At 40.7% G+C, this 15,025-nt stretch overlaps 1 protein-coding gene across 1 annotated transcript; it reads left to right on the top strand.

The window, feature by feature from the left end:
* The first annotated feature begins 558 nt into the window (after positions 1-558).
* LOC140735941 (dysbindin domain-containing protein 2-like) lies at positions 559-14,516 on the top strand. Its single transcript, XM_073061557.1, has 4 exons — positions 559-754; positions 7,035-7,181; positions 13,094-13,234; positions 13,607-14,516. Exons 1-4 carry the CDS (start codon positions 574-576, stop codon positions 13,828-13,830), a joined length of 693 nt encoding a protein of 230 aa, XP_072917658.1. The 5' UTR covers positions 559-573; the 3' UTR covers positions 13,831-14,516.
* Positions 14,517-15,025: the final 509 nt, after the last annotated feature.

The raw sequence follows: 15,025 nt of genomic DNA, 5'->3' as shown, positions 1-15,025 counted from the left end.
AGGGAGAGATACTCAATATCGCACCGGCAGTTTTTAAAGGGACAGCATAAGAGTGCAGTTACTCTGCATCTAACCATGTCCCGGAAGTGTTTGATAAGTTATTAGGTTTCTGAAGTGATAATGTTCCAATAGTCCAACGTTCTCATCTCTCAGGGTTATGGAAAATGTTACTAGTTTGAAACATTAAACATGGTATAATGTGACTGGACCTCTTATTATGTTCTCACGAGGGCAATTTTGCAGTATTACTCATCGGTAAGTTTCCAGCCCTCTGTTGACTCTTGACAGGAGCCCAGGGATTGCTCCTGAGGAACGAAGTGATTTAAGAAGCTGGCTGGCTGTGCTAATTCGCATGCTGCGGCAGCAGGGGAGGGAACTGGCGATTCAACAAAGCGGGATCCTCAAGAATGATCTTTACCCTCTCAATAAGAAACATTTACAGACTGGTCAAAATGTTTCCATACCGCTACAACCGATGTGACCACGGAGAGCCTGGCTGGTGAGTATGAAAGCTATGTGCCGCTGCCACTTCCCCTCTGTGGTTTGAATGGTTGATGCCACAGTCGCTGGTTAATGTGCGGCTACTGCCAGTTCTTGTTGGACGCTGGGAAGCAGACAGTCCAGTCACAAGCTTCCAGCTCACAGCCAGAGGTACCGATTGCCACAGGCACCTGCTCATCGCTCTGGATTCTGAGAAGTTCGTATTATTTTACAGAGATGTCAGCGCAGGGAACATCAGGGAAGAGAAACTCCTGTAAGTAATAATCCACCCCGCTATTCCGCTGTATGTTATCAGTTCGCTGGGATCCAGAGGAAGGACAGGTCACTGGAAAGGAATGTGAAAAAAACAGCCAGATTTAAAGCATATCAGAGAAAGGGCTGACGCTGAGTCACTAGCTTCCAGCATTTCACCCAAGATTTGAACAACTGGCTGTTATCAGTAATCTTGCAAAGAGGGGTATATTTTCAAACTCAAAAGTTTTGTGTCAGTGGGAGGGAGCGAGACAAAACACTGACATGGTGTGTAACGTATTAAACCGTCTTATTCTATGTGAGATTTTTTTTGGAGATATCCCTAATACTTTGCAGTAAATTAAGGAACCCCATCACCCATTTCATGGCTTCTTCTTATTATTACCATCGGGGAGGGGGTACAGGAGCCAGAGGACACACACACTCAACGGTTTAGGATCAGCTTTTACCCCACCCGCCATGAGACTTCAGAACTGTCCATGAAACGATGAACACCACCTCACTATTATTGCACTACTTAATTTTATATATATTCTTAGTAATTCATGGTCTATTTTTTATACTGCACTGTACTGCCGACCAAAACAACAAATTTCACAATATATGTTAATGATAATAAAACTCTGATTCTAAATGAATATTACACTGAATCAAGACAAAACACAGTATAATAGTGTAGGGGTATTGTAACCAGATATTTAGGAAAGATGTAAGGGTTTGAGTAAAGATTATTTAAATAATTTCTGTGATGAGTCTATGGCTCTGAGTCCAGTGGGGATGGGGTTGTTCTTGGAACTATTGAAATTTTGGGATGTGATACAGTTACCTGAAATCAGGAAGGGTATGGACAGACATGATGGAATAAAACTGTTTCCACTGGGCAAAGGGTTAATGAAATGGGGGACACAGACTCAGTGGCTACTTTATTTGGTACAGGAGTGGAACACGATGTGGTCTTCTACTACTGTACCCCATCCACTTCAACGATCGACATGTTGTGCATTCAGAGATGCTTTTCTGTACACCACTGTTGTAACACATGGTTCTTTGAGTTATTGTCATCTTCCTGTCAGCTTGAACCAGTCTGGCATTTTCCTCTGAACTCTCTCATTAACTAGGCATTTTCATCCACAGAACTGCCACTTACTGGATAATTTTTGTTTTTCACACCATCCTCTGTAAACTTTAGAGACTGCTATGCATGAAAATCCCAGGAGATCAGTAATTTCTGAGCTACTCAATCCACCCTGTATGGCACCAACCATTATTCCACAGTCAAAATTAGATGACATTTCTTCCCCATTCTGATGTTTGGTCTGAACAAAAACTGAACCTCTTGACCATGTCTGCATGCTTCTATGTACTGAGCTCAAAGCAAATTTATTATCTAAGTACATATATGCCACCATATACCACGCTGATTCATTTTCTTGCAGGAATACTCTGTAAACCCAAGAACTATAGCAGAATCAATGAAAGACTGCACCCAACAAGGCAGACAATTGATTTGCAAAAAACAACAAATTGTGCAAATACAAAGAGGAAGTAATAATAATTATTAATTAATAAATAAATGCACAATAAATATCAATAACATGAGATGAAGAGTCCTTGAAAGTGAGTCCATGGGTTGTGGGAACAGTTCAGTGATGGGATGAATGAAGTTATTTCCACTGGTTCAAGAACCTTGTGGTTCAGGGGTAATAACCATTCCTGAAACTGGTGGTATGAGTTGTGAGGCTTCTGTACCTTCTTCCTGATGGCAGCAGTGAGAAGAGTTCTTGACTTGGGTAATGGGGTCCCTGATGATGAATGCTGCTTTCCTGCGACAATGCTTCATGTAAATATGTTCAAGGTGGACTGGGCCATATCCACTACTTTTGTAGGATTTTATGTCCAAGGGCATTGGTGTTTCCATACCAGCCAGTGATACAAGCCAATATACTCTCCACCATACATCTACAGAAGTTTGTCAAAGTTTTGAATGTCATGCCTTATCTTCGCAAACTTCAAAGGAAGCAGAGACGCTGCCATGCTTTCTTCACAATTGCACTTAAGTGTTGGGCCCAGGACAGGTCCTCTGAAATGATAACACCAAGGAATTTAAAGTTACTGACCCTCTCCACTCTGATGAGGACTGGCTCATGGACCTCTAGTTTCCTCCTCCTGAAGTCAATAGTCAGCTCTTTGGTCTTGCTAACCCTGAATTGTCGTTGTGTCACCTCTCAACCAGATTTTCAGTCTATTTTCAGACGAATATGCTGATTCATCATCACCTTTTATTTGGCTAATGACAGTGGAGTCGTCAGCAAACTTAAATATGGCATTGGAGCTGTGCTTAGCCCCACAGTCGTAAGTGTAAAGTGAGTAGAGTAATGGGGCTAAGCATGTAGCCTGCTGGTGCACCCATGCTGCCACATGATTGGCTGATTCGATGTTTGCATTAATGAACATGTGTACATAATAAAGTGGTCACTGAGTGTAGAATGAAGGTTGTTGGCAAAAAGAAACAAAAGCAACTTGAAACAGTGTTTCTGTGCATGGATAACCAGGCTCCAGAACGCATTACTGGGGTAAGTAGAGGAGGCACGTTCAATTGTAGCATTCCTAAAGGGAGATCCTGCTTCTCCCATCATACCTTATCCACTCCTCTTTGAACCTAAGCCTCACTAATACAGCCAGTTGTGCTACAACACGCATTTTCAAAATGCAAATTTAGATGTAACGTGTTTAATGAATTAGGGAACACTGTTTGTATTAACACACACAAAATGCTAGTGGAACACAGCAGGCCAGGTAGCATCTATAGGGAGAAGCGCTGTCAATGTTTCGGGCCGAGACCCTTCGTCAGGACCCTCGTGTTTACTGTTTGTATTACGTGGGTCAATTTAGAGAATTACTTGAGTGTTACTTTGGAAAGTGAAATTTGTCTTGGGGAAATAAAACTGCTTCCATATAACATCCCTGCAGTAATCAATCATCATTATCACTAAAGAACACTGGCTGCTATTCTCACTGGGGGGAGGATAGACAAGAAATCCTGTTGATACTTGTGTAAAGATACATTGTTAAACAATGCAACATACAGACTTTAGTATGCTTAGTTTGAAGTAATAAAATAAATTTATAGCTTAGAAAAACACCTTTGTTTTTGAAAAAGGAACTTTTTCATTTTAAGTCTGAAACTCTCAAATTGCTTACCATATTCCCCTTGACATAATTTTTATCATGATCTTCTCTACACAAGTTAATTTTTAGAAGAGCAAATATTGCATTATAGCAGATGATAAAGTGGGGTAAATACACAATGACAAATTTCCAGTGAAATAAAACATCCGGAAGTGATCCATTTGAGACTATGGAGTGGTCATGAAGAATGGTGAGGCTGAAGGGAAGCAGAATCAAATGACCATAGAATTTGATAAAGCTAATTAGCAAGAAATGTATAAAATACTGCAAGAGATTCTGAAAATATAAGTAAAAGAGTAGTAAAAATAAATGTGGTCCTACAGACCAGTGACAGAACCAATTATAATCAAGTTTCAAGTTCAATTATCATTCAACCATACATGAGTATAGCCAAACAAGAATGTTCCTCTGTGACCAAGATGCAAAACATATTACCAACAGCACACAGCATATAGCAGGAATAGTTATGATTTCAGAAAAGCAAGTCCCTGATTTCTCCTGATCCAGCTTGTTTTTCCACCAAGCGAACACCAGAGGGCAGCACTCTCAGAAGGGGCCAGCTCCCAACCCAGTATGAAATGCAGCCGCATACATCCACCTCTCACCTTTGCTGGTGATTACCAACAAGTGACTACGAGGCATGTGGGCCTTGTCCGCGGAACAACCAAGGCAATGCAGCTTCCCCACCGTCGGTCTCGCCATTAAACCTGTGAAATGTGCTTGCAGTATTCTATGCAACCAATGTCCAGCAGGGTCTTACATTCACAATAAAAACAATAATGGGGATTAATAAAATGGCTGAGGCATTAAAACTAACATTTTGCAAAAGATACAACTCTAATATAATTGTATGGTAACCAACCAATAGTCTAAGGACAGTGAAGTACATAAAATCATTAAATCACTGTAGAGAAAGTACTGGAAAAATTAAGAGAACTAAAACCATATAAATCCCTGATTCAGATGGCCTATGTCCCAGATTTCTAAAAGCTGAAATATTGAAGGCTTTAATGATCATCTTCCAACATTTCTAAAAATCTGGAACAGTACCAGTAGCTTTCAAGATAGCAAGGTAACACTTTCTTCTTAAGGAAGAAGAGAGAAAAAGTCTGGGGAATAGTAACCCATGCAGTCTGGTAACCGTGCTTGCAAACATTAGAATTCTTCATTAAGGATGCAGTGTCAAAAAAATTAGGGAATATTTATGAAGACCATAATTTTAATCAACCGAAGACCTTTTTGAGGATGCAACTAGATATTGGAGGGAAGCAATGGAAGTAAAATATCTGTATTTTCAAGGGGCATTTGTTAAGTACCAGGCTGAAGCTACTACTTAAAATAGAGGCTAAAAATAGTTATATCAGAATTGCAGAGTGGTTACAGTTCTGGAAACTGAGATTAGGAACAAATGGTTTGACTGCAGGTTGTGAGCAGTTTTAGCCTCTGTACCTTGTAATCAGCATGGATGTAATCGGCTGATTATTGGCGGGAGGTGGCAAGGATGGAGGACTTTTGCCAAATATTGAAAGCTTGAGGCCCATATTCATCAAGAGGTGATGAACTCATTGAAGCACACTTGAGAGTGTCTAATAAGCTGGATGTCAATAAGCTGACTGACCAATAAGCAGGCATCATCACAGAACAAAATAAGGAGAAATTTTGAGGATTGAATATCTTTGGAATTTTCTGCCTCAGATGGAGCATGCACAGGACTAAGATGAAGGAATTTTGTGCAGATGAAATGGAGATCATATTCAGTGGCAGAGCAGACTGGGGGTGGAGTAGGAATGAGTGGCCAATTTCTGCTCTGATTTCTTAGTTCTTACTGGCCAGGTCAGGAGGATGAATGTTGTGGCAGAATACATAATTGCTGCAGCTGGTCACCCATGGATGCTCAGTTCTGTGCTTCCAGGTTAGTGCTATCCCATTCACTTCAGTAACTCTGCTGCAGAGTGTATTTAGTGTGGGCTTGGACACCTCACAAGATCAATCAGGTGGTCACTTCCAACAATATTACCATAAAGAGATGTACCTTGGGCAGGTAGGCAGATAAGAACGAAATCAGATAGATTTCTCTCCTGAGCAGTTTCCCTTACCACTTTGCACTGCAATAGTATTATTGCTGCGTCCTATAGGACACTTGGTAACATTGAAATCTGCCATACAAAGACAAAGACAAATCTCCATCCTTGCCGATCTGTGCTTCTTCCCAGTGGGATTCAACATAGTGGAATACTGATTAAGCTGTTAAGGGAGAAGAGCAGGCAGTAATCGACAGGTTACCTCGCCTGACTCTAATCTATTATCATGGAACTGTTAATGTCAAGGGTTCTCAGTGCCACACCCTTCTGACTGTAGACCCTTCTGATGATAAGCACAGCTTAAGCACAATGACCATCAAACCTTAAATTATGTCCTGTGAGTACAATTGTCAGGCTTCTGTGGAGGTCACAAGGCCCTAACAGTCAGTGTGAAGGGTTTTCCAGGTCCATCTCATTTGATCTGCTCTTTTTTTTCAAAAAAATCCAGATCCTGAATTGGTGTAAGTTTGGATTTGGAATTGTCAGACACAGGGTGATTCCTGATCCCTTCCCCCTCAAATTGGAAAGGCATTCAAAAAGTTAATAGGATTTCTTGAAAAGGGAGAACATGGAGGACAAACACATTATCCCTCACTACCCAACCACCCACCAATCTGCTCCACCTGTGGCAGAGCCTGAAAGTCCCATATTGGTACACTCTCAGAGCTCATAAAACAGGAGTGAACATAGAGCAGAATACAAGCCCTTTGATCTACAATGTTGTGCAGACCTTTTAAACTACTCTAAGATCAATCTAACCCTTTCCTCCCTCATAGCCCTTTTTTAAAAATCATCCATGTGGAAGCAGTTCATCCTTGACTGAGAGATTGTCTGCAAAATAGGTGGTCTGATTAAATATGGACACCAGGTTGCCTTCTCATCAGAATATTAACAAACCTGATGGTTTGCAGAAAACTGGAGAGCCTTGTCTTTCTCTATTAGCTTGTTTATTTCAGATTTATGCAAGGTTCATGTTGACCACACTGTGACCTTTGCACTTCTGCTTTTCAGCCGAACCAGAACACCCTCTAAGGTTGCTGAGTGCTGAGTACGCCCAAGCGATGAAGTTCAGGGACCGGCAGAGTTTCTTTGAAGATGTGCTCCAGCCTGATGCAGACTGCTTCACCAGAGCATACTGGCAAATCAAGTCTCAGAGGCGTGAGTACAGATAGTCTTTTCCAGTATTAGACTGCTCTAATAGCTTAGATTTGGTGCTCTGGCTGCTGGAGCAGGGCCTAATCCTGACTCAATAAGAGCTGACTTTCTTTTCTTCCTTTGTTCTTTCAAGGGATCAAACTGTACTGGTGATCCTGGCATTAATTATCCATCATTAACTGCTGCAAAACAGAGGAGATTGATGAGCGTGTAGTCAGTTATTGGCAATCAATTGAGATTTCTCTACTAATGATGTTGAGCTAACTGGATGGGCTTTTAAGAAACAATGCTGCTAGCCTTCCATTGCCATTGGTGAGCACAAAAAGAAAAAGGAATAAGCCATTTTTGTCCTTGTGCTTTGCCCATGAATCAATAACACAAGAGATTCCGCAAGTTTTCTATCTTCTGGTTATTTCTCTTCTCCCCCAACCCCTTTTTTCAAGCTCCATTCTGGCCCCCTCTTATCCTTTCTCTTCTCGTCACCTGCTTATTACCTACCTCTGGTGTCCCTTCTTCCCTTTCTCCCATGGTCTTTGGTCCTCTCATATTAGATTCTTTCTGCTTCAACCCTTAACTTCTGCCACCTCTTACCTTCTCACTTGATTCTCCACTACCCTACCCACCCACTTTCCCCCTCACCTATCATCTGCCAGCTTCTACTCTATCCCTTCTTTTCACCATCTTTTTCTGGCTTCTTTCCAGTCCTGATGAAGGGTCTCAGCCCAAAATGTCGATTGTTTATTCCTCTCCATAGATGCTGATTGATCTGCTGAGTTCCTCCAGTATTTTGTGTGTGTTTCCCAGTATTCAACAAAATCACAGCTGATCCTTTACTATTGGCACAAGTCCAATATCCAATAATTCCTTTAATATCCAAAACATATCAATATAAATCTCGTTTTGAATATTGAATACCCGTTTTGGGTATTGAAAAAAAAATGTCTTTCCTGCTTAGTCCCGAATGGGCCAACTCTTATTTTGAGACAGTGACCCCTGAGAAGACAGCCATGTCCCCTTCTCACTACTATCATTGGGTAGGAGTTACACAAGCCTTAGGTCCCACACTGCCAGATTCAGGAACAACAATCAGGCTCCTGAACTGGCAAGGATAAATTCAGTCACTCACTCTCTAATCTGATACATTGACTCACAGACTCACTTTCAAGGGCTCTTTACAATTGATGTTCTTGTTATTATTTTTATTTGCTCAATTTGTCTTCTTTTGCATGTCAGTTATTTTTAAGCCTTTGCCTGTAAAACATTTTTTGTAAATTTCTATTGTATTTCATATTTCCCTGTACATGACTGCAAGAATAATAACTTTAAGGCTGTATATGGTATCAGATATATACTTGATAGTAAATTTACTTTGAATGTTGTACTAGAACCCCACTTCCCATCCACAACCAGAGGAAGCATCTACCCCAGTAAGAACTTAGTATGCTTCAATGAAATCAATTCTCATTCTTTGAATCTCAAGGCAGAACAACCCTAGTCCACTTACCTCCCTTGCAAGTGTATCCTTTCTGAGAAAGGGCAATGTAGAAGCTTTTACGGTCTTTATATTTATTTTGCATTAAATTATTTGTTTATTCTGTCATCCATTTTCTTACTAATTTCTTGGCCTTTTTAATGAAATCTTAAATTATCTCAACATACTTACACCTCATTTTTGACAATATTATATATCATTTTCTTGAATATAAGTGCTGGAGAACATCTTCCCCGGTGTCTTGTTTCTGCCGTTGTCATGAGAATACAAGTACCAGGATCAGATAATTACATAAACAGACAAAGACTTAAAAATAACCAATGTGCAAATTGGGCAAATAAAAGTAATAACACTGGCTGGTGGATGTTGTTTGCTTAGACCAGGGGTCCCACCCTTTTTTATGCCACGGACCAATATCATTAAGCAAGGGGTCTGTGGACCCCAAGTTGGAAACCCCTGGCTTAGAACATCGTCTATTGGTATCTGCCCTCTCCTGGTGCCTGCCTTCTGGAAGTGACTGCTTTTTGCTGCAACTTTCTTCTGCCTTCATCTGGTGATTGCCTCTGCTTGTGATGGTCTCGTAGTGATTATCTGATCCTGGTGCCTGTATTCTCATGATGACTTTCTTCTGATGGTGTCTATTTTCTACTGGTACCTGCTTTTCCCTGTTAACTGCTTCTGCTGGCACCTGGTTTTTGCTATTGACTCCGTTCCACTGGTGAGTGGTTCCCTGCTGCCTCGCTTCTGCTGCCGACCGGTGGATGTTTTTCTGCTGGTAACTGCCTTCTCCTATTGATTACCTTTCTCCTGGTGCCTGTCTTTGCCAATAACTACCTTCTCCCATGGCTGCCTATGCTGCTGGTCTCTCTCCTGGTGAGTATATTTTGCTGGTGACTGCCTTATGATGTTAATTTTTCTGGTTGCCTGCCTTCTGTTGGTAACTGTTGCCCTGGGTTCTACATTTCAGAAACATAGAAACATTAAAAAAACGACAGCACAATACAGGCCCTTTGGCCCACAATGCTATAACAAACATGTACATACTTTAGAAATTACCTAGGGTTACCCATAACCCTCGATTTTTCTAAACTCCAAGTACCTATCCAGGAGTCTCTTAAAAGACCCTGTCGTATCTGCTCCCACCACTGTTGCTGGCAGCCCAATCCACGCACTCACCACTCTCTGCTTAAAAAAAACCCACTGACATCTCCTCTGTACCTATTTCCAAGCACCTTAAAACTGTGTCCTCTCGTGTTAGCCATTTCAGCCCTCTGACTACCCAAACGATCAATGCCTCTCATCATCTTATACACCTCTATCAGGTCACCTCTCATCCTCCAACACTCCAAGGAGAAAAGGCCAAGTTCACTCAACCTATTCTCATAAGGCATGCTCCCCAATCCAGGCAACATCCTTGTAAATCTCCTCTGCACCCATTCTATAGTTTCCACATCCTTCCCGTAGTGAGGCAACTGGAACTGAGCACAGTACTCCAAGTGGGGTCTGACCAGGGTCCTATATAGCTGAAACATTACCTCTTGGCTCTTGAACTCAATCCCACGGTTGATGAAGGCCAATACACCGTACGCCTTCTTAACCACAGAGTAGCAGCTTTGAGTGTACTATGGACTAAGACCACAAGAGCCCTCTGATCCTCCACACTGCCAGGAATCTTACCATTAATACTATATTCTGCCATCATATTTGACCTACCAAAATGAACCACCTCACACTTATCTGGGTTGAACCCCATCTGCCACTTCTCAGACCAGTTTTGCATCCTATTGATGTCTCGCTGTAACTTCTGACAACCCTCCACATTATCCACAACCTTTGTGTCATCAGCAAATTTACTAACCCATCTCTCCACTTCCTCATCCAGGTCATTTATAAAAATCATGAAGAAAAGGGTTCCCAGAATAGATCCCTGAGGCACACCACTGGTCACCAACTTCCATGCAGAAAATGATCTGTCTTCAACCACTCTTTGCCTTCTGTAGACAAGCCAATTCTGGATCTACAAAGCAAGGTCCCTTGGATCCACAAATGCCTCCTTACTTTCTCAATAAGCCTTGCATGGGGTACCTTATCAAATGCCTTGCTGAAATCCATATACACTACATCTACTGCTCCACCTTCATCAGTGTTTAGTCACATCCTCAAAAAATTCACTCAAGCTCATAAAGCACGACCTGTCTTTGACAAAGCCATGCTGACTATTCCTAATCATATTATGCTTCTCCAAATGTTCATAAATCCTGCCTCTCAGGATCTTTTCCATCAACTTACCAACCACTGAAGAAAGACTCAATGGTCTATTTTTTCCCCGGTCATCTCTACTACCTTTCTTGAATAAGTGAACAACAGCTGCAACCCTCCAATCCTCCAGAACTTCTCCCGTCCCTGGAAGATCATTGCCAGAGCTTCAGCAATCTCCGCCTCCCACAGTAGCCTGGGGTACATCTCATTCGGTCCCAGAGACTGATCCAACTTGATGCTTTCCAAAAGCTCCAGCACATCCTCTTTCTTAATGTCTATACGCTCAAGCTTTTCAATCCGCTTTAAGTCATCCCTACAATTGCCAAGATCCTTTTCTGTAATGAATACTGAAGAAAGTATTCATTAAGTATCTTTGCTATCTCTTCCTGTTCCATACACACTTTTCCACTGTCACAATTGATTGATCCTACTCTATCACTTTTTATCCCCTTTGCTGGAACCTTGCTTCAGGTTCATATTATCTGCTGGTGACTTCCAGGCCTAACCTGTTTATTTTCACCTCCAGAGTTTCCAACAATTAGCTAAATACATGCCATCAGTGATACACCTCCCTGTAAAGAAAAATGGGTTTTCTCCACAAGTTCTAGGCCCTTCATTATTTTATGCAGTTCAATTAAGTAGCCCCTCAGATTTATCTGCTCCAAAAGAAACACCTCAGTCCATGAGATATTTGCAAAGATACAAAATGATTCAATGTTTAGCAATATTCCTGTGACTCCACTCATGTGCTTTCTCTGGGAGTACCACGTCCTTCTGTTATATGGTGGTCAGGGCAGTACTCATTATAGGTATCTGGATAAACCTACTTAGTGTTTTAAAATAGTTTTAGATTCAAGATGAACATTGTAATGGGAAATTAGAATGGCTAAATAAGTGCTTTGCATCTGCCTTCACTACAACACAACATTTTTCCATTTCACCAAAAATATCACTCCAGTATGCCTTAAGTTTGGGACAAGTCCAAAAACAGTGGGTGAAAACTCCAGTATTTACTTTACATTTAGAACACATTGGAGAAACACCCGTCTTAAATTTTGAGAGACGATCTGGAGTCAGATGGGCTCTATGCAGAATTTTGAGTTGCAATGCTATTACACACTGAAATTTTCTTTGCATTTTCACAGATGTCTTCCCATGTTTCAGCTGTAATTTCTACTCCCAGCTCTTCCTCCCAGACCCTTCCCAGCTGCTCAGCCTCTCCACAAGAACATTCCCTCAGGATGCTGTAAAAAGTACTGATAGAGACTTCACCCTTAGAATGAAACATGCTCTTTTCTATGTCAGAACTATAGAAATCAGTTAACAATGGTATTTTTTCTGTATATAATCTCTTATCTGAAAGAAACGAAAAAGATCCTTGTTGGGTATGTTAAATTTCTGTACTATTTGACTAAAAGACATAATCGTTCCTTCATCAAACAAATCTCCTAGATAGAAAATACCTTTAGAAATCCAAAGTTTAAATCCAGAATCCATTATGCCAGGCTGAAAATCTGGACTGCCGGTTATTGGAGTGAAGGGTGATATTTTCGCTGCGCTGCCCTCAATTTGTCGCACCGCCCTCCAAGCCCTGACTGTATTAATTGTTATTGGATTGCGACAATATTCCTTACCTAGTTTCATCTTATTGAAGAAAAGCAAATTAATAAGAGGGCATATTGCTTGTGAAGCTTCAATATCCAGGCAAATTGAGGAGGGGTCCCTGCATACCCAATCAACCACATTTTCAAGACCAAATGCAGAGTTTCAGGGTACCCAAGTGGCATTCAAGGTATTGCTCCTCTAGTTTACACAGGGCTTCATCCTGGCATTACAAAAGGCTAAAAATGGACAGTGTGGGAATGGGGAGTTGAAATGGTCTGCAACTGGCTGTATAGGATGGGCTTTGCTGACTGAGCATAGGTGTTCTGTGAAACAGTCATCAACTCTGCATTTGGTCTTGAAAATGTAGAGGCTGCCACATTGGGAACATCAGATGTCACAGGTCAGAGGAGATGCACATTAATCTTTGCCTCAATCTATTGTGAATCCATTCGTAAAATATGACCTCTTACAAGTTTTCAAAGAAGAGGAAAATAAAAAGGCAGTTTATAACTTGAAGTATTTCATTACCTATGGCTGAAGAGATTTCTTTCTCCCACAGCACCACTTAGCAGCGTCTCTTCAATGGAAGTCAATGTGGACACACTGGAGCAGGTGGACCTTTTGGACGTGCCTGACCACGAAGTACTCGGTGACTTCCTTAATTTCAACATGGATGGCTTTGAGGTATCAGCACTGTCAGGTAAGCAAAAAGCAGAGGAAAGCAATGGAACATTTGTCAGATGAGTGTTACTGGTCAGAAAACCTCAGAAATAGTCTGCCATATCATGGGATTTATAGGCGGCTAAATGATCCAGACAAATGGGATTCTCAATTATGTTCCAGACATAGTGTCAGTTTGCATTATACCATGAAAATGGAGGAATTATGCTGGAAGTGTGGAGTAGCAACAGCAACCCAGGGTCCAATTTACATGAGAACTAGCTTTATCCAGCTGCTTTTAATCCTGGGGTGGTGGATATGTTCATTTTTGGCTTTGTGAAAACTGGAATGTATCCTGCTCTTGACTTTTTTTGAATATTTAATATTTCCTCAATGCCATTTCTTCACACAGATGAGCAATTTTATAATAATCAGATTACCCTTCAAGATCGAAATTCTGCAGAAACAAGATCCAGGAAGTCATCCACTTCTTCCAATTCCACGGACCCAAATTCAGCTGATGGAGCCGAGACACCAACTGTCCAGTCAGATGAGGAGGATGTCCAGGATGACACTTCTTTACCTACAACAAGCACAGACCAAGACATTGTGACACAACCCAGAAAGGAAAGCTAAAACTGAATGCTAACAGCTGAGAGAGAATAGCACACTGAAATCGATGTGCAAAGATGAAAGGGGATAGGAGCAGAAGTGAATAGAAATAAATGTAGTTTTTTTTTAACATTGGTGCACTGTTAAAAATGACAGACTCTCAATGACATAGTGTATCTAAGTCAAAGGGGGATTCTGTCATCTATATATTGTCATTCACACACTGACTTTGGCATACACAAGGATTCACATACTGATCCAATTATGCATGAAGTCAAGAGTATCACAGTTCCATAAACACACTTTGACATTGCCAACAGATAGTATTCTTGTTGCATGTAGGATATAGATAGCCAAGATCATTGATATAAATACTAATGCATAGAAACAAAGATGCTATCATTTATGAAATCAATATCATGCAGATCATTCATTTTTATTCTAATATCACAAGGAGATGTTTCTGTGGGGCTATTAACATTTGGAGTAATATCAAATGATGCCAATCAGGCACTAGGCAACAGCACAAGCTGCTAATCTAAGACAGGCTGCAACATGAAAACACTACTGAGTTTTCCAATACAGACAATTAAATGATTTTTATCACCAAGAAGTGACAACTGAAAATGTGGCTTCAGGAAGAGAACTAATTGTTTGCTGGAGTACAGCAATCTTTCATTTAATAAAATTGACTTTCATCATGAAAAGGACATATGTAAGGAGCTGTATTGGAGATTTATTTCATTTTTTATACACTTAATGACAATCATGAATCATTTAAGTTACAATTTTATGGTCTCAAGCGTTTCACATAAATATCTATTTGAGTGTGATAAACCTGTGGAATATGCAGTAAAAAGGCATAGACATCATTTCTAAGTTGCTTCAACGTCACACTGGTGAGCTGTTATGTTCTAAACAGGAAGAATTTAAATATAAATTATAAATTGGTTTATTATTGTTATATGTACTGAGTGAAAACTTTTGCATGCCATTCTTACAGATCATTTCATTACAACAGTGCATTGAGGTTGTACAAGGGAAAACAATAACAAAATGCAGAATAAAATGTGACAATCACAGAGAAAGAGCAGCATAGGCAGGCAATAAGATGCAAGGCCATAACCAGGAAAATTGAGAAGTCAAGAGTCCATCTTGAAGAACTAGGGACCAGTAAAAGTCATAACAGTGAGATACATGTTGTTCTTGAGCCTAGTGC

The sequence above is a fragment of the Hemitrygon akajei genome, chromosome 11 (genome assembly GCF_048418815.1).
Source record: "Hemitrygon akajei chromosome 11, sHemAka1.3, whole genome shotgun sequence".
NCBI classification, from domain to species: Eukaryota; Metazoa; Chordata; class Chondrichthyes; order Myliobatiformes; family Dasyatidae; genus Hemitrygon; species Hemitrygon akajei.
Note: the sequence above shows the minus strand (reverse complement) of the source record. Positions and strands in the feature narration are given on the sequence as shown.

Coding starts and splice junctions, on each gene's coding strand:
- LOC140735941 (XM_073061557.1), top strand. CDS start 574: ATGTGCGGCTACTGCCAGTTCTTGTTGGACGCTGGGAAGCAGACAGTC. Junction 755..7,034: donor ATCAGGGAAGAGAAACTCCT/GTAAGTAATAAT, acceptor TCTGCTTTTCAG/CCGAACCAGAACACCCTCTA. Junction 13,235..13,606: donor TGAGGTATCAGCACTGTCAG/GTAAGCAAAAAG, acceptor TTCTTCACACAG/ATGAGCAATTTTATAATAAT.